Source organism: Nerophis ophidion, linkage group LG09 (genome assembly GCF_033978795.1).
Source record: "Nerophis ophidion isolate RoL-2023_Sa linkage group LG09, RoL_Noph_v1.0, whole genome shotgun sequence".
In the NCBI taxonomy this organism is placed as follows: Eukaryota; Metazoa; Chordata; class Actinopteri; order Syngnathiformes; family Syngnathidae; genus Nerophis; species Nerophis ophidion.
Genome location: NC_084619.1, coordinates 73414364 through 73438660, shown reverse-complemented (window position 1 = coordinate 73438660; position 24297 = coordinate 73414364). Strand labels below are relative to the sequence as shown.

At 43.7% G+C, this 24297-nt stretch overlaps 1 protein-coding gene across 1 annotated transcript in view; it reads right to left on the bottom strand.

Annotated features, from left to right (window-relative positions):
• LOC133559722 (calcium-activated potassium channel subunit alpha-1a-like) overlaps positions 1 to 24297 on the bottom strand; it is a 572272-nt gene that overhangs the window by 273149 nt on the left and 274826 nt on the right. Inside the window, exon 4 of the mRNA XM_061911767.1 lies at positions 142 to 235. Within this exon, the coding sequence (XP_061767751.1) occupies positions 142 to 235 (94 nt within the window). The remainder of the gene's footprint in view (positions 1 to 141; positions 236 to 24297) is intronic.

The following is a 24297-nucleotide window of genomic DNA, read 5'->3' as shown; positions in this document are numbered from 1 at the left end:
ATGATCTTATTGTTCTGTCTTTATATATTTTTTGTCAATTGGAAATACATTTCTACAAACGTTTGTAAAAACATGTCTTTCACAAAAGTAAGTTCCAATCTGTTTCTTTCGACACGAGATTCAAGGCGCAACCATGCTTACCCGCAGACCGAAGTAGAGCAGGAAGAAGACGTTGAAGGCCATATCGATCTGTAACGTGAAATCTTGGTAGAAGTTCTGACAGGACTCTATAGGGCTGGAAGACAGAAAAGAGAGACGCACGTTACTCATTAAGAAAAATGATCACGGTCGTCTTTTTTGCTAGACCATAAAAACACTCTCTAAGGATGGCTGTGGGTGGAAACAATATTACATTATTGAAAAAATAAAAAAATAAATGGAAATAAAAATTGTTTATATATATATATATATATATATATATATATATATATATATATATATATATATATATATATATATATATATATACACACACACACACACACACACACATATACCCATGTTAGGAAAAATAATGTATGATGGAGGAGCAACAAAACATATGGCCAAAAAAGTCAGCCTTTGCCCCCAAGGTTTGTTGAGGACATTTGTTTTATTGATTGCTTAGTTCTAGGACATGACACATTACACAAAAATATTAGCAGAAGAAGAGACATTCAGCCTTGAAAAATTCCCGTGCTTAAATGGGGCAATTTTTAAAATGATTAGACAGGGACATTTTTAAAGTGACTGTGGAAAAAAAACCCTCTTGGGAAAAATCATTTATGATGGAGTAGCAACAAAACACATGGCCCAAAAAGTCAGCCTTTGACCCCAAGGTTTAAAAAGGCCATTTATTGCTTATTTTCTAGCACATGTTTCATGAAACAGTTAAGAAAAAAAAGTTTAAAAAAAAATTATAACTGAGTAAAACATTTGTAGTTGCCCTCTGAAAAATTAAGGACTTGTATTTCTTCTTTGGCTTTGGGGAAATGTTTTAATAACCGCCAATATATCGTGCACCTTTGAAATAATTAGACAAGGACATTTTTCATTCTAACGTGGAAAAATACCCTCTTGGGAAAAATAATGTATGATGGAGGAGGAACAAAACATATGGCCAAAGAAAGTCAGCCTTTGCCCCCAAGGTTTAAAGAGGCTGTTTGAGGGGTGGTGTTTATTTATTGCTTATTTCTAGACCATTTTTCATGAAAAACTGAATAAAACATTTGAAAAATAAAGGACTTGTGCTTTTTGTTTGACTTTGGGCAATTATTTTAATAACCGCCAATGTATCGTACACCTTTGAAATAATTAGACAAGGACATTTTTAATTTTAACGTGGAAAAAAAACCCTCTTAGGAAAAATAATGTATGATGGAGGAGCAACAAAACATATGGCCAAAAAAGTCAGCCTTTGCCCCAAGGTTTGTTGAGGCTATTTGTGTTTATTTGTTGCTTATTTCTAAGACAAGTTTCATGAAACAGTTAAGAAAAAAAAAGTACAAAAAAATTATAACTGATGATAACATGTATGATGGAGGAGCAACAAAACATATGGCCAAAAAAGTCAGCCTTTCCTCCAATGTTTAAAGAAGCTGTTTGAGGGGTGGTGTTTATTTATTGCTTATTTCTAGAACATGTTTTATGAAACAGATAAGAAAAAAAAGTACAAAAAAATGATAACTGATGATGATAACATGTATGATGGAGTAGGAACAAAACATATGGCCAAAAAGTATGTTTGTTGAGGCTGTTTGTGTTTATTTCTGGCTTATTTCTAGGACATGATACATAACACGGTTAAGACAAACATTAGCAGAAGAAGAGAAATCCAGCCTGAGTTTTATGTTGAAAAATTCCTGTGCTTAAATGGGACAATTTAAAAAAAAAAAACACCAAAACAATGATAACTGAATAAAACATTTGTAGTGCCCTTTGAAAACTGAAGGACTTGCATTTCTTGTTTGGCTTTGGGGAAATGTTTTAATAACCGCCAATGTATCGTACACCGTTGAAATAATTAGACATAGACATTTTTAATCTTAACATGGAAAAAAAAAAAACCTCTTAGGAAAAATCATGTATGATGGAGTAGCAACAAAACACATGGCCAAAAAAGTCGGCCTCTGCCCCCAAGGTTTAAAGAGGCTGTTTGAGGGGTGGTGTTTATTTATTGCTTATTTATAGAACATGTTTCATGAAACCGTTAAGAAAAAAAAGTACAAAAAAATGATAACTGATGATGATAACATGTATCCTGCAGTAGGAACAAAACACATGGCCAAAAAAGTCGGCCTCTGCCCCCAAGGTAAAGAGGCTGTTTGAGGGGTGGAGTTTAGGTATTGCTTATTTCTACACCATGTTTCATGAAACCGTTAAGAAAAAAAAGTACAAAAAAATGATAACTGATGATAACATGTATGATGGAGTAGGAACAAAACATATGGCCAAAAAAGTCTTTGCCCCAAGGTTTGTTGAGGGTGTTTGTGTTTATTTGTTGCTTTTTTCTAGGACATGACACATAACACAGTTATAAATAAATAAATAAATGGGTTGTACTTGTATAGCGCTTTTCTACCTTCAAGGTACTCAAAGCGCTTTGACACTACTTCCACATTTACCCATTCACACACACATTCACACACTGATGGAGGGAGCTGCCATGCAAGGCGCCAACCAGCACCCATCAGGAGCAAGGGTGAAGTGTCTTGCTCAGGACACAACGGACGTGACGAGGTTGGTACTAGGAGGGATTTGAACCAGGGACACTCGGGTTGCGCACGGCCACTCTCCCACTGCGTCACGCCGTCCCAGTTAAGACAAATATTAGCAGAAGAAGAGAAATCCAGCCTGAGCTTCATGTTGAAAAATTCCTGTGCTTAAATGGGGTAATTTGAAGAAAAACCACCCAAAAAAAATGATAACCGAATAAAACATTTTTAGTGCCCTCTGAAAAATGAAAGACTTGCATTTCTTTTTTTGCTTTAAGGACATTTTCTAATAACTGCCAATGTATCGTACACCTTTGAAATAATTAGACATGGACATTTTTTATTTTAACGTGGAAAAAACCCTCTTAGGAAAAATAATGTACTATAGAGGAGCAACAAAACATATGGCCAAAAAAGTCAGCCTTTGCCCTCAAAGTTTAAAGAGGCTGTTTGAGGGGTGGTGTTTATGTATTGCTTATTTCTAGACCATGTTTCATGAAACCATTAAGGAAAAAAAGTTAGAAAAATGATAACTGATGATGATAACATGTATGATGGAGTAGGAACAAAACACATGGCCAAAAAAGTCTTTGCCCTAAGGTTTGTTAAGGCTATTTGTGTTTATTTATTGTTTATTTGTAGGACATGACACATAACACAGTTAAGACAAATATTAGCAGAAGAAGAGAAATCCAGCCTGAGCTTCATGTTGCAAAATTCCCGTGCTTAAAAACAATCTTACAAGGCACTCATCGAGGGTGGATGCTCCCCTTTCCTCTCCTTCATCTCTCCTGTTAGCTTCTTTGTCTTGTCTTAACTTTCTTGTTGCCTCTTTTTGCACTGCTCTCCAAATCTAAACATTGGAACTATTTAACTGGCCTCAACAAAATTGACAAGATTTTGGGTTTGGGGGAACCTGCTGTCGTGACGAAGCGGTTGTTGCTGGACACACGACGGACTCTTGGGAGAAGAAGGAGTGCCGCGTGCCTGGAGACCCTTTTTTGTCGAGGATGTGAAGATATCCACTTATTCGGAATTATGACAACAGGACATCTGCTGATTGGAGTAAGCCTAGCTTTGGTTTGTCGACAAATTGGAAGTTGCTGGCAGTCTTCAAAGTACCCCAAAGCTGCCACAACTGATTGGAGGCTGCGGGAAGAACTGTGGATTACATCGGACTGTCTACCCCGCAGTTTTGAGGACCAGTCATAGACAATTTAGAGTGAAAAGCAAATTTGATTTTCACCCGCATACAAAATCATACTAACTTGGATTGTTTCCCTGACTTTGAGACTCTCCTGAAGGACAGAGTGGCGAAGACACAACAAACTCCCTTCTTGTCTTTCATGGACACACACCTGTTGTTGACTTTGGACTAGCGACTGCAATACATCAAGGCCGCGGAACAGAAACACACTACGGGCTTACACACACACACACACACACACGCATCCACAAAAATATACGCCACACATACGCACCCCACCACCCCAACCCAACGCCTTCGACGCAAATCCCATAGGGGTGATGAATGGATGGTCAGCGAATGAGAGCTGCAGCCTACCACCATGACCCCGCACTCCCCTTCCCTCTGTTGCTAGATATTTCGAGATGTATGTGTGCCATCCTATGTGAGGTTTTTTCCTTGGACTCAGTCTGGACCCCTCCTGAGGGTCTAGCCTTCTCCCAATGTCACCCTTTTCTCACCTTTTTAAGGAGCGCCGTAAGTGACTGAACCATTGGCGGTCTCGTCTTGTTCCTCCCTGTAACGTATGTCTGCTCTTAGCTGGACTGTACCGAAAAGGAAATTTCGTTGTACTTGTGCAATGACAATAAAGATCTATCCTATCCTATCCATCTTTCAAACCACAAATAGCCAACAGAGAAAGCTCTTGATATGACAGATGCTCCACACTGCAAAAATGTCCGGAATACTCCCCCCACTGACAGCAGCTAACCCCACCTTTTTCTTTTACGTTTCCAAGTGGCAGATGTTGGTATGTAAGCCACGACGTGCCCGGCCTGTCATAATATCCATCTTCATGTTTACCATGAAATGATGCACCATTAGAACGGGGGCGCAAAAAAAGCAATCACTGGCACTAACCGCCCCATCCATCACTCGGAAGTGCGCCTATAATCATTCGCTCCTTAGGATCGAGGGAGTCCTCCCGCTCGCAGGAATAAATATGCATCATGGCTGGCTTGGATAGACGCAACCTTTGGGAAACGCATAGACCGGCAGGCATTAAAAAGTAGGCAATCTCATTTGTTGCGGTGAAACACCGAAGTAGTGACTATATGTACGCAGCCCTGTGGGAGGCTCGCAGTGAGACATCCATGATTGAATTTACTGCGTAATGATCTCCCGAGGTAGGCCAGAGAGGACGTATCGCTCAGAAAGAATGATCCAACGTCTAATCGGGGATATCCTGAGGACCGTTCTGCTCTTTAAGATGATGTAAACGGCCTTCTTTCATCTCCGTGATATCGCTAAAATGTGTTCCATTTTGTCCACTAGCGACGCTGAGATCATTATTCATGCGTTTGTTACGCCTCGTCTCGATTACTGTAACGAATTATTTTGGGGTCTCCCTATGTCTAGCATTAAAAGATTACAGTTGGTACAAAATGCTGCTGCTAGACTTTTGACAAGAACAAGAAAGTTTCATCATGTTAGGTCTATATTGTATATACCTTTATATACATATATACATACATGTACTGGCTTCCTGTGGACTTAAGATGTGACTTTAAAGGGGAACATTATCACCAAACCTATGTAAGCGTCAATATATACCTTGGTGGTGCAGAAAAAAGACCAAATATTTTTTTAACCGATTCCCGAACTCTAAATGGGTGAATTTTGGCGAATTAAACGCCTTTCTGTTTATCGCGCTGGAGGCGATGACGTCAGAATGTGACGTCGCCGAGGTAACACACCCGCCATTTTCATTTTCAACACATTACAAACACCGGGTCACAGCTCTGGTATTTTCCGTTTTTTTGACTATTTTTTGGAACCTTGGAGACATCATGCCTCGATGGTGTGTTGTCGGAGGGTGTAACAACACTAACAGGGAGGGATTCAAGTTGCACCACTGGCCCGAAGATGCCAAAGTGTCTGCCGCCAGACCTCCATTGAATGTGCCAGAGTGTCTCCACATTTGACCGGCGATGCTAAGACAGACATGGCACAGAGATGTATGGATAACCTGCAGATGCATTTGCAACGATAGTCAACGAAATCACAAAGGTGAGTTTTATTGATGTTGACTGCCAGCTAATCGATGCTAACATGCTATTTACCGGCCGTGCAAAAGCAGAGATGGTACAGAGATGTATGGATAACCTGCAGATGCATTTGCAACTATATTACGTTCCCACTTTTAATGCGAAACAAACACTTACCAATCGACGGATTTAAGTTGCTCCAGTGTCAAAAGATGTGAAAGTCCTGATCGTTTGGTCCGCACATTTTACTGGCGATGCTAACGCAGCTATTTGGCCATGCTATGACTATGAATTCGCTCAATAGCTATTCGCTCAATAGCTTCAGTTTCTTCTTCAATACTTTCATACTCCAACCATCTGTTTCAATACATGCGTAATCTGTTGAATCGCTTAAATCGCTGAAATCCGACTTTTAATCCGAGCTAATCTTGCTGTGGTATTCCCATTGTTTGTTTACATTGGCAGCACTGTGTGACGTCACAGGGAAATGGCCAAAGAGCGAAAATAAGGCACTTTAAAGCTTTATTTAGGGATATTCCGAGACCGGTAAAATTTTTAAAACAACTTCAAAAAATACAACAAGTCACTGGGAACTGATTTTTATTGTTTTTAACCCTTTTGAAATTGTGATAATGTTCCCCTTTAAGGTTTTACTACTTACGTATAAAATACTACACGGTCCATCCTATCTTGCCGATTGTATTGTACCATATGTCCCGGCAAGAAATCTGCGTTCAAAGAACTTCGGCTTATTAGTGATTCCCAGAGCCCAAAAGAAGTCTGCGGGCTATAGAGCATTTTCTATCCGGGCTCCAGTAGTGTGGAATGCCCTCCCGGTAACAGTTCAAGATGCTACCTCAGTAGAAGCATTAGAGTCCCATCTTAAAACTCATTTGTATACTCTAGCCTTTAAATAGACCCCCTTTTAGGCCAGTTGATCTGCCGTTTCTTTTCTTTTCTCCTCTGCCCCCCTCTCCCCTGTGGAGGGGGGCACAGATCCAATGGCCTTGGATGAAGTGCTGGCTGTCCAGAGTCGGAACCCGGTTGCTGTTGTTAGGATACTTTACATTAGTTTTGGATGATACCACAAATTTAGGTATCGATCCTAAATCGATACCTAAATCGATTTAGGTAACTGCTGATCTGTATTTGTACTGCTTTTCTGCTGGTATCTGCTGATCTGTATTTGGGATCTGCATAAGTCCTGATAAATTGCGCAGGTCCGCTATTGTAGTCCATGTCGACACCGTAGTGAACAAGCTTCTTCTGTTTCTCTATCTTCTTGTTATGGGACATTCATCCTCCCCTGTTGCCATTTCTAATATAAAGTAGTGTAAAGTTCTTACTTATATCTGTCGGTAAACTCGCCATGGAAGCGCTAAAACATACCGGTATATGAATTAACATTATTCACCCAAGGAAGTTTAGCTATGATGGAGTTTTTTCCACGGGACACATGTCCGGCGTTGTTGTTGCACTAGTGAGCCCCGGATGAGGAGATGCTGCTCCGTTATTGATTTAAATAAAGTCTGAATGTCATTAAAACAGTTACTTTTTAAAACCGATACCGATCATTTTGACACCGATTGTTGTGTTTTTAGTGTTTTCCTGCCTTCTCCTTTGTCTGCACCTGGGCTTTTAGGGCGGACCTTGAGGCACATTTGCTCGCAATTAGCACACCAGTATTTAGGCTCGTCACTGTCAGCTTGGCCTCGCCAGTTATTGTCTCCATTACTCCTGTCGTGCATGCACCTGCGTCACCAGACCTTGTATGTTTTCGCTCCTTTGTCCTGGATTCCCTAACTTACTGTGTGTTTATCTCCTAGTCCCCCTGAAGTAGAAGGATAACTTTTGTTGGACTCTTGCCCTGCTCAGTGTGCCCTGGCCCTTTCTCCTGCCGACTGCTGAGGAACCTTTTTGTCCAGATTTCATGGTGTGCATTTCTGCCCCATCGCCCTTAGTTATCCCTTTTTGTCTAATTAAATTTTTCATTTTTGTCGGCCGATAATATCGATATTATCGGACATATCTAGTATCAGCTGCTCCAAGACAATGATCCAACTAATTATCCCTGCATGTCTTAAAGACTGTTCTGCTCTTTAGAACGATGTAAAAAGCTTGCCAACGTCCAAAGAAATTAAAACCGCTCCGGCTGTTTGCGGCGATGGTTAAAAATATACGCTTTGATCGGGTTGGAAGGCAAATTCCTCGCAATAAGATTTTGGGGGGAAGATGTTAATTTGCATCTGTGCCCTACAATAGAGTTGTCCTCAATTTTCAATTACATACTCACGCATCAAAACCCGATGAGTAATAGATTGTTCCGCCCATGTAACCCCCCTGCGGTTGAGATTGTCCACGCGTCCATAAACTGAATTTCCCCCCCCAAAAAAGTCTTCCTTACAAGAAACCCAGATGGCGCAGAGTGAAGACACCATTTGGAGTGGTCAGTGTGGCGCTACCCCTTGGGCTCAGCTCTGGCCTAATTCTGACTAACTGCTCATCTAGAGTCATATGACCCGGGGCGTTCTCAATAACCCGACAAGAGCCAGGCACGGGCTGAACCGGCTGGTCAGCTCGACTTAGCGTCACAGGAAACACAAGGAGCGTCGTTATTGAACGTCAAACGCCATTATTGGGCGACACGAGCGTGGTCGGACGGACTGCTCAGGGGGTTTTCTTGGCTTCAAACCACATAAGCGCTTAAATGGAAAAATCAAATGTAAGATCAATTAAAAAGTTGCAAGCGGCAACAGATCATCTGGATCGGAAATATACCAATGATACCAATTTTTACCAGCATGCTCCATCCTGTATGATCAGTGTCAGAGCTTGGTCCGCATTGTCGGCAGTAAGTCGAACACATTTCCAGTGAGGGTTGGACTCCGCCAAGGCTGTCCTTTGTCACCGATTCTGTTCATAACTTTTATGGACAGAATTTCTAGGCGCAGTCAAGGCGTTGAGGGGTTCCAGTTTGGTGGCCACGGGATTAGGTCTCTGCTTTTTGCAGATGATGTAGTCCTGATGGCTTCATCTGGCCGGGATCTTCAGCTCTCACTGGATCGGTTCGCAGCCGAGTGTGAAGCGACCGGAATGAGAATCAGCACCTCCAAGTCCGAGTCCATGGTTCTCGCCCGGAAAAGGGTGGAGTGCCATCTCCGGGTTGGGGAGGAGACCCTGCCCCAAGTGGAGGAGTTCAAGTACCTAGGAGTCTTGTTCACGAGTGGGGGAAGAGTGGATCGTGAGATCGACAGGCGGATCGGTGCGGCGTCTTCAGTAATGCGGACGTTGTATCGATCCGTTGTGGTGAAGAAGGAGCTGAGCCGGAAGGCAAAGCTCTCAATTTACCGGTCGATCTACGTTCCCATCCTCACCTATGGTCATGAGCTTTGGGTCATGACCGAAAGGATAAGATCACGGGTACAAGCGGCCGAAATGAGTTTCCTCCGCCGTGTGGCGGGTCTCTCCCTTAGAGATAGGGTGAGAAGCTCTGCCATCCGGGAGGAACTCAAAGTAAAGCCGCTGCTCCTCCACATGGAGAGGAGCCAGATGAGGTGGTTCGGGCATCTGGTCAGGATGCCACCCGAACGCCTCCCTAGGGAGGTGTTTAGGGCACGTCCAGCTGGTAGGAGGCCACGGGGAAGACCCAGGACACGTTGGAAAGACTATGTCTCCCGGCTGGCCTGGGAACGCCTCGGGATCCCCCGGGAAGAGCTAGACGAAGTGGCTGGAGATAGGGAAGTCTGGGCTTCCCTGCTTAGGCTGCTGCCCCCGCGACCCGACCTCGGATAAGCGGAAGATGATGGATGGATGGATGGATGCTCCATCCACATACTACGATCTACTCAGTGGCCTCGTGGTCAGAGTGTCCGCCCTGAGGTCGGTAGGTTGTGAGTTCAGTTGTGATAGCGACAGGCCGAGTTACACCGATCCTTACACCCACCCAACCCCGTCCCAGGTCCCCGACCCCTGGAGAGTCACAAATTTTCTGGGGGTAACACTGCATATCTATACCTTTGACCATTCATTTCCAGGAGTTACCTCACTCTCCAATAAGCCTCTGCTTAACTAATTTACCAAAGTCCATCCATCCATCCATCCATGTTCTACCGCTTATTCCCTTTCGGGGTCGCGGGGGGTGCTGGCGCCTATCTCAGCTACAATCGGGCGGAAGGCGGGGTACACCCTGGACAAGTCGCCACCTCATCACAGGGCCAACACAGATAGACAGACAACATTCACACTCACATTCACACACTAGGGACCATTTAGTGTTGCCAATCAACCTATCCCCAGGTGAATATTATATTTCAACATTTCTGTCAACAAAGATCAGCCTGCAACTTATAGTCATTTTGATAGTAGGCTGTTATAGCTAATATAGACATGTGTTGCCTCTATTATAAGACGTACATATGCCCTCCCGGTAACAGTTCCAGATGCTACCTCAGTAGAAGCATTTAAGTCTCACCTTAAAACTCATCTGTATACTCTAGCCTTTAAATAGACCTCTTTTTTAGACCAGTTGATCTGCCGCTTCTTTTCTTTCTCCGATGACCATGGATGAAGTACTGGCTGTCCAGAGTCGAGACCCAGGATGGACCGCTCGTCGGGACCCAGGATGGACCGCTCGCCTGTGTATCGGTTGGGGACATCTCTACGTTGCTGATCCGCCTCCGCTTGAGATGGTTTCCTGTGGACGGGACTCTCGCTGCTGTCTTGGATCCGCTTTGAACTGAACTCTCGCGGCTGTGTTGGAGCCACTATGGATTGAGCTTTCACAGTATCATGTTAGACCCGCTCGACATCCATTGCTTTCGGTCCCCTAGAGGGGGGGGGGGTTGCCCACATCTGAGGTCCTCTCCAAGGTTTCTCATAGTCAGCATTGTCACTGGCGTCCCACTGGATGTGAATTCTCCCTGCCCACTGGGTGTGAGTTTTCCTTGCCCTTTTGTGGGTTCTTCCGAGGATGTTGTAGTCGTAATGATTTGTGCAGTCCTTTGAGACATTTGTGATTTGGGGCTATATAAATAAACATTGATTGATTGATTGATTGATTGATTGACGTACATAAGGCTTTTAATTTTTTTGCGGATCCAGACAGATTTGTTTTTTGTATTTTTGGTCCAATATAGATAGCTCTACATTTCACCTACTCAGTGGCCTAGTGGTTAAAGTGTCCGCCCTGGGATCGGTAGGTCGTGTGTTCAAACCCCGGCCGAGTCATACCAAAGACTACAAAAATGGGACACATTACCTCCCTGCTTGGCACTCAGCATCAAGAGTTGGGATTGGGGGTTGAATCACCAAAAACGAATCCCGGGCGTGGCCACCGCTGCTGCTCACTGCTCTCCTCAAATCCCAGGATGTGATCAAGGGCGATGGGTCAAATGCAGAGAATGATTTCGCCACACCGAGTGTGTGTGTGACAATCATTGGTACTTTAACTTTCGTCTAGTTGTCATATTTTCAAAGCAATTAAATCTGAGACGAGGAATGTCGTTGTGGCTTGTGCAGCCCTTTGAGACACTTGTGATTAAGGGCAGTATAAATAAACTTTGATTGATTGATTGATTGGTTGATTGATTGATTGATTGTGTGGAAAGGCGGAGCTAACGGGCCGACGGCGGAAGATGGCGGCAAGGAGGCGGAGGATGCGGCGGGGCGGAGAGGCGGGGCTTGCTGGGAGCGACGCCGCCACAATCTAAATCAGGTGCGTGGCAAGTAATTCATCTCCTCCTGCTGTATGAAAGGGGAGAAGGAGGAGAGATCGAAGAACAAGTTGGAGGGCCTGCAGGAGCAGATGAAGAGCGATCAAGGAGCGACAGAGAGCGAGCCAGAGAGGAGGAGGCCGACGACGGCGGCTGAAAGAGCGGACCGTGAGCGATCAGTGGAAAGGAGCAGCTGCAAAGCGATCCGACCTACACTAAAGACAAGCTTTAACTTGAAAAAATAAAAGAGTCAAACCTGCTCAAAAGCATGTCCTTCCTGAGTGGTCCACTGAACCCTGTCACAGATTGATTGATTGATTGATTGACATAACCCCCTTTAAAGGAGTAGATTACTACTACTACTACTACTATTACAACCTCACCTCTCCTTTACATTATCACCCAAATACAATACATGCTCTTTAGTGCTGGGCGATATGGCCTTTTTTTAATATCTCGATATTTTTAGCCCATATCGCGATACTCGATATATATCTCCATCAAAGCTAAGGCAAATAGTGTTCGTCCTTCTCTATGTGGTAGGTTAGTACGGACATAGTCCTTTTGTTGTTAACTATTTTTTTTCAAATGATGCTACATATTAGCAGTAATGCTACTTTTGGTAGCAACGCTTTTAGCCCGCACTTGACAAATTACCGTTATCTGTTCGACGTATTCCCACTTGAAGCCAAACCACCGCCAGACGATGGAGACCCTGAAGTTTTTCTTGGGAATTAATTCTTCCTTCTTTTGCTCGTATTACCACTCGCACCGCTCTGTTAGCATCACAGCTAACGTTACCCATGCCGATACCTCTCTGTTCCGCGAGGGCGTATACGTAAGTGACGTATGTAAGAAGGTGCGCTTGCTGTCTGTGAGAAGGAGAGACAACAAAGAGTGGGAAGAGCTTGTAGTGTAATGCCCGCAGCTAAAAGCAACTGCGTGAGAACGTACACTCGAATATCACGATATAGTCATGTTCTATATCGCGATATATCGGGTATGTCGATATATCGCCCAGCCCTAATACTCTTGTTCACATCCGTCATCATTTGTAGAAACAACCATACACTTGGGTAAAACGGAATCCATCCTATTTGGGTCCCACATCAACCTTCTTAAAGTCAGTGACTTCACTATAAAAGTGGATGACATTGTTATCACCAGGAAAGATGAGGTCGCCTACCTAGGTTCCATTCTTGAGGCTAATCTTTCCTGTGAAAAAAAATGGCAACCAAGGTGACCAAAAAGGTCAACCAACGAAACGAGATTTCTCTACAGAATCTCCTCTCTGGTCAACAAAAGCACGGTGAAGATTCTAGCGGGAACTCTCAATCAACCCTTTTTTGAAACCCTCAAATCTAGACTCCAAACATCCCAGGACAAGCTAGTCAGGTAACTTCTAGCCCTCCACTCCAAATCACACCTCACTCCAACCCATTTCTCCAAAGAGGGCTGGCTCAGGGTGGAGGACAAAGTCAAACAACTTGCACTGAGCCTGGTCTATAAAATCCGCTAGACCTTCCTGATACCGAACTACATGTCAAACTACTTCCAGAACGTAAAATGACCGCCATAACCACAATACCAGGGGGAGCTCCACAAACCATGTTAAACCCAGATTCCCATCTAACAAAGGTCTTAAAGGCCTACTGAAAGCCACTACTAGCGACCACGCAGTCTGATAGTTTATATATCAATGATGAAATATTAACATTGCAACACATGCCAATACGGCCGCTTTAGTTTACTAAATTGCAATTTTACATTTCCCACGAATATGATGACGCGTATGATGACGAGTGCGTTTGATGTGTTGCTGAATCGTTTGCAATTTATTCAATCAATAATGGAGAAGTCAAAGTAGAGAGATGGAGGTGGTAAGCGGTGAATTGCGGCTGCCTTTAGCAACACAAACACAGCCGGCGTTTCCTTGTTTAAAATTCCTGAAGGTGAAGCTTTACTATGGAACAGAGCGGTCAAGCTAACATGGTTCGGCAGGTTTCGGTGAGAAAATTGTGGTAATAAGTCGGCTCTTGCCGTAGTTATGAGCGGAGCTTGCATCCTCCTGCAGCTGCGTGGCTTCCCTCAGAGACACTGGCGGTCACCACACTCGTGGCCACACCCCACCGACTTTCAGGTACCATATAATCTCACTAAAACACTAGTAACACAATAACCAGATAAGGGATTTTCCAGAATTATCCTAGTAAACGTGTCTAATAACATCTGAATCGCTCCCACTGTCCTGGCCTTTTTTTTTTTTTAACTTAGTCCTTCACTCACACTATCCTCATCCACAAATCTTTCATCCTTGCTCGAATTAATGGGGAAATTGTCGCTTTCTCGGTCCGAATCGCTCTCGCTGCCGGTGGCCATGATTGTAAACAATGTTCAGATGTGAGGAGCTCCACAACCCGTGACGTCACGCGCACATCGTCTGCTACTTCCGGTACAGGCAAGGCTTTTTTATTAGTGACCAAAAGTTGCGAACTTTATCGTGGATGTTCTCTACTAAATCCTTTCAGCAAAAATATGGCAAAATGGCGAAATGATCAAGTATGACACATAGAATGGACCTGCTATCCCCGTTTAAATAAGAACATCTCATTTCAGTAGGCCTTTAACTCGTTCTACTTCTATGCCACATCAATATGGAATACACTCCCAACAGGTGTAAAAGAAAATGCATCTCTAACTTCCTTCAAAACCGCACTAAAAGAACAACTACAGCAGGGGTAGGGAACCTATGGCTCTAGAGCCAGATGTGGCTCGTTTGATGACTGCATCTGGCTCTCGGATAAATCTGAGCTGACGTTGCTTAAAACGATAATTAATAATTCCACTTGTAATCACAGTGTTAAAAATAATGTTAAAAATAATGTTAAAAATAATGTTAAAAATATAAAACATTCTCATGCATTTTTAATCCATCCGTTTTCTACCGCACCTGTTCAAGAAGTTGCGTTAATGGTAAGAAGTTATTTATTTATTATTGGTTAGTGTGGGGCTTGCCCTCCTGGGGGTTCTTCAGACCACCAAGCACAGACATGAGAGCCTGTTTCAGGGTTACAATATTGTTTTATTCTTCAATAAGTCTCTCAGTTGCTTTCCAGCAATTGTCTTTTTCTCTTTCGTCTTCACTCGCGCTGTGGCTCCAGCCCCGACCCTGTCACTCCTCCTGGCTGCTGCTTATAACAGAGCGACAGGTGATTAGATAACAAGGCCCAGGTGGGCCATCTACGCACCTGTCGCTGATTTCGAAGCCGGTACTGGCACATCCCAGTTCGCTGCAGGCCCGCAGGCCACGCCCCCTCCACAGTTAGCTTCAGAATAACAAAGTTATTACAAAGAATAGGAGACCTATTATACTCTAGAAATGTTGGTCTTACTTAAAAATGCACGTGTTTAGTTGTGTTCTGTGTTAAAAAAAAATAATTATATGGCTCTTACGGAAATGTATTTTAAAATATTTGGCTCTCTCAGCCAAAAAGGTTCCCGACCCCTGAACTACAGGCAACTTCGACCCTAGACTAACAGCCTCCACCCTCTGCATCCCACCTCCCCAGATTGTAAATGATCAAATGTACGTATATACTTGTTCTTATGCTTTCTGATCTCTTTATGTTCACTACTTTCGGGCATCTGGTCAGGATGCCACCCGAACGCCTCCCTAGGGAGGTGTTTAGGGCACGTCCAACCGGTAGGAGGCCTCGGGGAAGACCCAGGACACGTTGGGAAGACGTGTCTGGGAACGCCTCGGGATCCCCCGGGAAGAGCTGGACGAAGTGGCTGGGGAGAGGGAAGTCTGGGCTTCCCTGCTTAGGCTGCTGCCCCCGCGACCCGACCTCGGATAAGCGGAAGAAGATGGATGGATGGACTTTCTGTACATATCCTACCAAGTCAGACCTTGTTGATGACTGAAGTGCTGATATCAGTACGGAATATGTACTGAACTGTGCAATCTACTAATAAAAGTATCAATCAATCAATCAATCAATCAATCAATCAGTCCCCAAGTCTGTGACTTCAGACTTGACCTGACTTGTCTGGGTTTTAGGGACTTGACATGGATTTGGGATTAAAGACTTGCCAACTTGCAGAGCCCCTCTGGTGCACATAGTACTGAAGGAGCATGAGCACACAATCCCTTTTTTGATCCAGCTCTAGAAAGGATGACGGCATCATTGCACCGTATTGCGTTATCTCATCCCGTGTCGGTGTTCTTAACAGTAAAAAAAATAAAACATTTTTAAAAAATCCAGGAAGCTACATTCGGGTGCAGCTTGACGCCACGTGTCACATGGGATTTCTGGCTAAAAACTGCCGGCAGAAAAATAGAACACGGCCCACCACGGCTCTTATTACACTCCTTTAAAACCGAGGCACACCCCAGAGGCGGGGGGGGCTACAAAACAGCGTGGTGACGGCAAGGAGAGACATGTTGAAAGAAAGGCTGTATACACTGCAAAAAGTCAGTGTTCAAAAAAGAAGAAAAAAAAATACAAAAATGAGGGATATTTTACTTAAACTAAGCAAAATTATCAGCTAATAGAACACGAAAATTCGTTTTTCAAAACTTCTGTTGCTATAGTTATTAGCTGTACGTTTTCTATCTGTGCAAGGACAAAATGTATCTTTGTTTTAGCCCGCTAACAGACAAGGACTTCAAGGACCTTAACGCAGGTAAGACGACAGCACGCAGACGAAGCAGAGACAAGGCGAAATCGCAAAGCCCCCCCCCAGCACATTTCGTCACGTATTGTGGGTACTGGAGCTGCTTTGTATGATATATGTGACCACACATTTTAGAAGCGGCCTCAGTGATGTTGACTGGGGAACTCCTGAATAAATAGAGGGACACGGGAGCTGTGTCTTAGAGCGTAGGGTGAGACTACGCGCTAAGACATTACACAACATTAATATGGCTAAAGTCTGTTGCTATAGTTATTAGCTATAGTGCTCAAGCTGTACGTTTTCTATCTGTGCAAGGACAAAATTTATTGTCTGATGGGTGGCCTCAACCGCAGATGTTGTCTTTGTTTTAGCCCGCTAACAGCCAGGGACTTCAACACAGGTAAGATGACAACACGCAGACGAAGCAGAGACAAGGCGATATCGCAAAGCCCCCCCCCCCCCAGCACATTTCGTCACGTATTGTGGGTACTGGAGCTGCTTTGCATGATATATGTGACCACACCTTTTAGAAGCGGCCTCATTGATGTTGACTGGGGAACTCCTGAATAAATAGAGGGACACGGGAGTTGTGTCTTAGAGCGTAGGGTGAGACTACGCTCTAAGACATCACACAACATTAATATGGCTAAAGTCTGTTGCTATAGTTATTAGCTATAGTGCTCAGGCTGTACGTTTTCTATCTGTGCAAGGACAAAATGTATTGTCAGATGGGTGGCCTCAACCTCTTTGTTTTAGCCCGCTAACAGACAAGGACTTCAAGGACCTCAACGCAGGTAAGACGACAGCACGCAGATGAAGCAGAGACAAGACGAAATCGCAAAGCCCCCCCAGTATATTCCGTCATGTATTGTGGGTACTGGAGCTGCTTTGCATGATATATGTGACCACTCCTTTTAGATGCGGCCTCAGTGATGTTGACTGGGGAACTCCTGAACAGAGGTACGCGGGAGCTGAACCTTGGAGTGTAGAGCGAGACTGTGACTAAGTGTGCAGCTCCATGCGTTCTCCTCATGAGCTAAATTGAACTGTCTCTGCATGATTCCTTGCTTCTTGTCTGTTTAATAGATGTCATCAGTGTTTGAACCTGACAGTAAGTTATCCATCCATCCATCCATCCATTTTCTACCGCTTATTCCCTTTCAGGGTGGCGGGGGCGCTGGCGCCTATCTCAGCTACAATCGGACGGAAGGCGGGGTACACCCTGGACAAGTCGCCACCTCATCGCAGGGCAGTAAGTTATCACACAACATTAATATGTCTAAAGTCTGTTGCTATAGTTATTAGCCGTTGTGCATAAGCTGTGCTTTTTCTATCTGTGCAAGGACAAAAACTTATTGTCTGAGACGTGGCCTCAGCCGCAGATGTTATCTTTGTTTTAGCCTGCTAACAGCCAAGGACTTCAAGGACCTCAACGCAGGTAAGACGACAACACGCAGACGAAGCAGAGACAAGGCGAAATCGCAAAGCCCCCCCCCCCCCAGCACATTTCGTCACGTATTGTGGGTACTGGAGCTGCTTTGCATGATATATGTGACCATGCCTTTTAGAGGCGGCCTCAGTGATGTTGACTGGGGAACTCCTGAACAGAGGTACGCGGGAGCTGAACCTTGGAGTGTAGAGCGAGACTGTGACTAAGTGTGCAGCTCCATGCGTTCTCCTCATGAGCTAAATTGAACTGTTTCTGCATGATTCCTTGCTTCTTGTCTGTTTAATAGATGTCATCAGTGTTTGAACCTAATAGTAAGTTATCACACAACATTAATATGTCTAAAGTATGTTGCTATAGTTATTAGCTATTGTGCTCAAGCTGTACTTTTTATATCCGTGCAAGGATAAAATTTCCTTTCTGAGGGGTGGCCTGAGCCGCAGATGTTATCTTTGTTTTAGCCTGCTAACAGCCAAGGACTTCAACAGACCTCAACGAAGATAAGATGACAGCACGCAGACGAAAAGGCGAAATCACAAGGCCGCCCCAGCACATTCCGTCACGTATTGTGCGTATCGGAGCTGCTTTGCATGATATATCTGATCACAAGTTTTAGAGGCAGCCTCAGTGATGTTGACTGGAGAACTCCTGACTAAATAAAGGGACGTGGGAGCTGTGCCTTAGAGCGTAGGGCGAGACTGTGACTAAGTGTTCAGCTCCATGCGTTCTCCTCATGAGATAAATTGAACTGTCTCTGCATGATTCCTTGCTTCTTGTCTGTTTAATAAATGTCATCAGTGTTTGAACCTAACAGTAAGTTATCACACATTAATATGTCTAAAGTCTGTTGCTATAGTTATTAGCTGTTGTGCGTAAGCTGTACATTTTCTATCTGTGCAAGGACAAAAACGTATTGCCTGAGAGGTGGTCTCAGCCACTAACAGCCAAGGACTTCAAGCGCCTCAACGCAGGTAAGACGACAACACGCAGACGAAACAGAGACAAAGCGAAATCACAAGGCCCCCCAGCACATTCCTTCACGTATTATGCGTAGTGGAGATGCTTTGCATGATATATGTGACCACTCCTTTTAGAGGCGGCCTCGGTGATGTTGACTGGGGAACTCCTGAACAAATAGAGGGACGCGGAAACTGAACCTTGGAGCGTAGGGCGAGACAGTGACTGAGTGTGCAGCTCCGTGCGTTCTCCTCATGAGCTAAATTGAACTGTTTCTGCATGATTCCTTGCTTCTTGTCTGTTTAATAGATGTCATCAGTGTTTGAACCTAATAGTAAGTTATCACACAACATTAATATGTCTAAAGTATGTTGCTATAGTTATTAGCTATTGTGCTCAAGCTGTACTTTTTATATCCGTGCAAGGATAAAATTTCCTTTCTGAGGGGTGGCCTGAGCCGCAGATGTTATCTTTGTTTTAGCCTGCTAACAGCCAAGGACTTCAACAGACCTCAACGAAGATAAGATGACAGCACGCAGACGAAAAGGCGAAATCACAAGGCCGCCCCAGCACATTCCGTCACGTATTGTGCGTATCGGAGCTGCTTTGCATGATATATGTGATCACAAGCTTTAGAGGCAGCCTCAGTGATGTTGACTGGAGAACTCCTGACTAAATAAAGGGACGTGGGAGCTGTGCCTTAGAGCGTAGGGCGAGACTGTGACTAAATGTTCAGCTCCATGCGTTCTCCTCATGAGCTAAATTGAACTGTCTCTGCATGATTCCTTGCTTCTTGTCTGTTTAAGAGATGTCATCAGTGTTTGAACCTGACAGTAAGTTATCACACAACATTAATATGTCTAAAGTCTGTTGCTATAGTTATTAGCTGTTGTGCGTAAGCTGTACGTTTTCTATCTGTGCAAGGACAAAAACTTATTGTCTGAGAGGTGGTCTCAGCCGCTAACAGCCAAGGACTTCAAGCGCCTCAACGCAGGTAAGACGACAACACGCAGACGAAACAGAGACAAAGCGAAATCACAAGGCCCCCCAGCACATTCATACACGTATTGTGCGTACTGGAGATGCTTTGCATGATATATGTGACCACTCCTTTTAGAGGCGGCCTCTGTAATGTTGACTGGGGAACTCCTGAACAAATAGAGGGACGCGGAAGCTGAACCTTGGAGCGTAGGGCGAGACAGTGACTGAGTGTGCAGCTCCATGCGTTCTCCTCATGAGCTAAATTGAACTGTTTCTGCATGATTCCTTGCTTCTTGTCTGTTTAATAGATGTCATCAGTGTTTGAACCTAATAGTAAGTTATCACACAACATTAATATGTCTAAAGTATGTTGCTATAGTTATTAGCTATTGTGCTCAAGCTGTACTTTTTATATCCGTGCAAGGATAAAATTTCCTTTCTGAGGGGTGGCCTGAGCCGCAGATGTTATCTTTGTTTTAGCCTGCTAACAGCCAAGGACTTCAACAGACCTCAACGAAGATAAGATGACAGCACGCAGACGAAAAGGCGAAATCACAAGGCCGCCCCAGCACATTCCGTCACGTATTGTGCGTATCGGAGCTGCTTTGCGTGATATATGTGATCACAAGTTTTAGAGGCAGCCTCAGTGATGTTGACTGGAGAACTCCTGACTAAATAAAGGGACGTGGGAGCTGTGCCTTAGAGCGAGACTGTGACTAAGTGTTCAGCTCCATGCGTTCTCCTCATGAGCTAAATTGAACTGTCTCTGCATGATTCCTTGCTTCTTGTCTGTTTAATAGATGTCATCAGTGTTTGAACCTAACAGTAAGTTATCACACAACATGAATATGTCTAAAGTCTGTTGCTGTAGTTATTAGCTGTTGTGCGTAAGCTGTACATTTTCTATCTGTGCAAGGACAAAAACGTATTGTCTGAGAGGTGGTCTCAGCCGCTAACAGCCAAGGACTTCAAGCGCCTCAACGCAGGTAAGACGACAACACGCAGACGAAACAGAGACAAAGCGAAATCACAAGGCCCCCCAGCACATTCCTTCACGTATTGTGCGTAGTGGAGATGCTTTGCATGATATATGTGACCACTCCTTTTAGATGCGGCCTCAGTGATGTTGACCGGGGAACTCCTGAACAAATAGAGGGACGCGGAAGCTGAACCTTGGAGCGTAGGGCGAGACAGGGACTGAGTGTGCAGCTCCATGCGTTCTCCTCATGAGCTAAATTGAACTTTGTCTCTGCATGATTCATAAATAGTTCCTCAGAGCGTAGTGTGAGACTGTAACTGAGTGTGCATGATTCCTTGCTTCTTGTCTGTTTAATAGATGTCATCAGTGTTCTAAACTGACAATGACACAGCTTCTTATGAGTTGATATTCTAGTTTCAAGCATGTTTTACTCAATATAGGTCATCAAATCTCAGCAACAAGTTGCACTATCTTACTGAGATCATTTAGGACCAACAGCCTTAAAACAATTAAAAGACTAACATAAAATCTGCTCTTTGAGAAGAATGATCTTATCAGACAGAAAATAAGCAAATATCACCCTTATTTGAGATATTTAATCTTACTTAGATTCCAGTTATTGCAGAGTAGGAGACATCGAATAGACGGGAGGAGAAGTGACAAAGTCAAAGGGAGACGGCGAATGGTGGTGAGTGTGCCGCATCCTCTCAGGGTAGATGCAAATAAATGCTCCTAAATCCGGGGGACTCCGGAGCGTCTATTTAAAGATTATGTTAGAAAAACCAATGAGATGCTCTCCGGCTAACCTAGAGGTGTCAAACTCATTTTAGATCGGGGGCCAGATGGAAAAAAATCTACTCCCCCTGGTAAAATCACGGCACGATAACTCCAAAAATAAAGACAACTTCAGATTGTTTTCTTTAAAAAAAGAACAAGCACATTCTGAAAATGTACAAATCATATTTTTTTTTACACTTACATGTTGCTGTTAATAGTATTCTATCTTTATTTGTCAATATTTACACTTTCTGAATAAATTACGTGATAATGTTAATCAGTCAACTCATTGGTGTTCATTTCCAATCCATCAAGATAAAAAAATAGAAATCAAAATCATTTAACAGGATGTTATTTATGTAGTTTGCTATGTGGTTTATTTTATTGTTTTTACATATGTAGCATCATCGGCAAAGATACAAAGAATTGCTATTGCAACATCTAGTGGACACATTTAGAACAGCATTTGATTGATTGATACTTTTATTAGTAGACTGCACAGTACAGTACATATTCCGTACAATTGACCACTAAATGGTAACACCCCAGTAAGTTTTTCAACTTGTTTAAGTCGGGGTCCACGTTAATTAATTCATGGTAGTAGGGCGAGACTGTGATTAAGGGTTCAGCGCCATCCGTTCTCCTCATGAGCTAAATTGAACTCTGCCTGATTCCTGAACTGTTTCCTGGCAGTTTCTTTCATTCAATAATTTCGGCTAGTTTTTATACTTAGCGAACTCATCCCACGAGCCGGATAAAACCTGTTAGTTGACCCCTCCACGGGGGCTTTTTAGCGTAAAAGCATTTGCCTGCACACAAAGGCGGCGCCGAGACCCCCAAAGGCGACGCCGCGGAGCACCTCGGTCTATTCCAGGACTGAAAACACATGTATGTAAATCCTGCTTTGTCCACAAGGGCGAGAACTTCAGTGTGATTACGACGCTTTTTAAAAATAGCCAGAAATACCTCGGCCGAGACAATAGGCCTTTTGTTTGCCCTACTGCGCGACCTTGACAAGCTGCAGGACTAACAGGCCGGGGGGATTCCACCGCCCATGGACCATAATGCATCACACCGATGAACGTTTCTGGAACTATTCTGAGAGCGATTTAGGCCTCTTTGCTAAAGTGTGTCTTAGCGTGAAAATGACAGGACGCTACTTAAATAATTCAATTAGGTGGAGGTTAAAAATAGCACCTGGGAGAGCGACGGATGAACACGTCGGACCCGAGGGAGGCAGAGAAAGGAGCTCTTCTTGCGTGCCCGACTAAAAAATCTGTAAAAGACCCCACTGGAGAAGGATGGTGTTTATTTATAGGACGGGTTTGGAAGTCAAAAATAGCTTCCTCTGAGGTTTTTCTATTGAGAAAATGTTGTTTACAATCGGACCAACAATTGTTGTATATCACACTATTACAATGTCATTTTAAAAATATATATATTATAGAACGACCAATCAGAAATGACTGCATTAATTGCACTCTAAAAAGCTTATTTAATTTACAAACAAGTTGGGAAATTGTCTTGGATGTAAATATAAACAGAATACAATGATTTGAAAATCATTTCCAACCCATTTTCAGTTGAATATGCTACAAAGACAACATATTTGATGTTCAAACTGATAAACATTTTTTTTTTTGCAAATAATCATTAACTTTAGAATTGGATGCCAGCAAAACGTGACACAGAAGTTGGGAAAGGTGGCAATAAATACTGATAAAGTTGAGGGACGCTCATCAAACACTTATTTGGAACATCCCACAGGTGTGCAGGCTAATTGGGAACAGGTGGGTGCCATGATTGGGTATAAAAACAGCTTCCCGAAAAAATGCTCCGTCTTTCACAAGAAAGGATGGGGCGAGGTACACCCCTTTGTCCACAACTGCGTGAGCAAATAGTCAAACAGTTTAAGAACAACGTTTCTCAACCAGCTATTGCAAAGAACTCAGGGATTTCACCAACTACGGTCCGTAATATCATCAAAAGGTCGATACTGCGTCAAAAATCAATATCAGTGTGGAAAGGATATCACCACATGGGCTCAGGAACACTTCAGAAAACTACTACAGTTTGTTGCTACATCTGTAAGTGCAAGTTAAAAATCTATTATGCAAAGCCAAAGCCTTTTATCAACAACACCCAGAAACGCTGCCGGCTTCGCTGGGCCCCAGCTCATCTATCATGGACTGATGTAAAGTGTTCCGTGGTCTGACGAGTCCACATTTCAAATTATTTTTGGAAATATTCGACATCGTGTCATCCGGACCAAAGGGGAAGCGAACCATCCAGGCTGTTGTCGACGCAAAGTTGAAAAGCCAGCATCTGTGATGGTATGGGGGTGCATTAGTGCCCAAGGCATGGGTAACTTACACATCTGTGAAGGCACCATTAATGCTGAAAGGTACATACAGGTTTTGGAGCAACATATGCTGCCATCTAAGCGCCGTCTTTTTCATGGACGCCCCTGCTTATTTCAGCAAGACAATTCCAAGCCACATTCAGCACGTGTAACAACAGTGTGGCTTTGTCAATAAACAGTGCGGGTTCTTTCCTGGCCCACCTGCAGTCCAGACCTGTCTCCCATGGAAAATGTGTGGCGCATTATGAAGCGTAAAATACGGCAGCGGAGACCCCGGACTGTTGAAGGACTGAAGCTCTACATAAAACAAGAATGGGAAAGAATTCCACTTTCAAAGCTTCAACAATTAGTCAAACACTTTAAGAACAAAATTTCTCAACCAGCTATTGCAAAGAACTTGGGGATTTCACCAACTACGGTCCGTAATATCATCAAAAGGTCGATCCTGCGTCTAAAAGCAATATCGGTGTGGAAAGGAT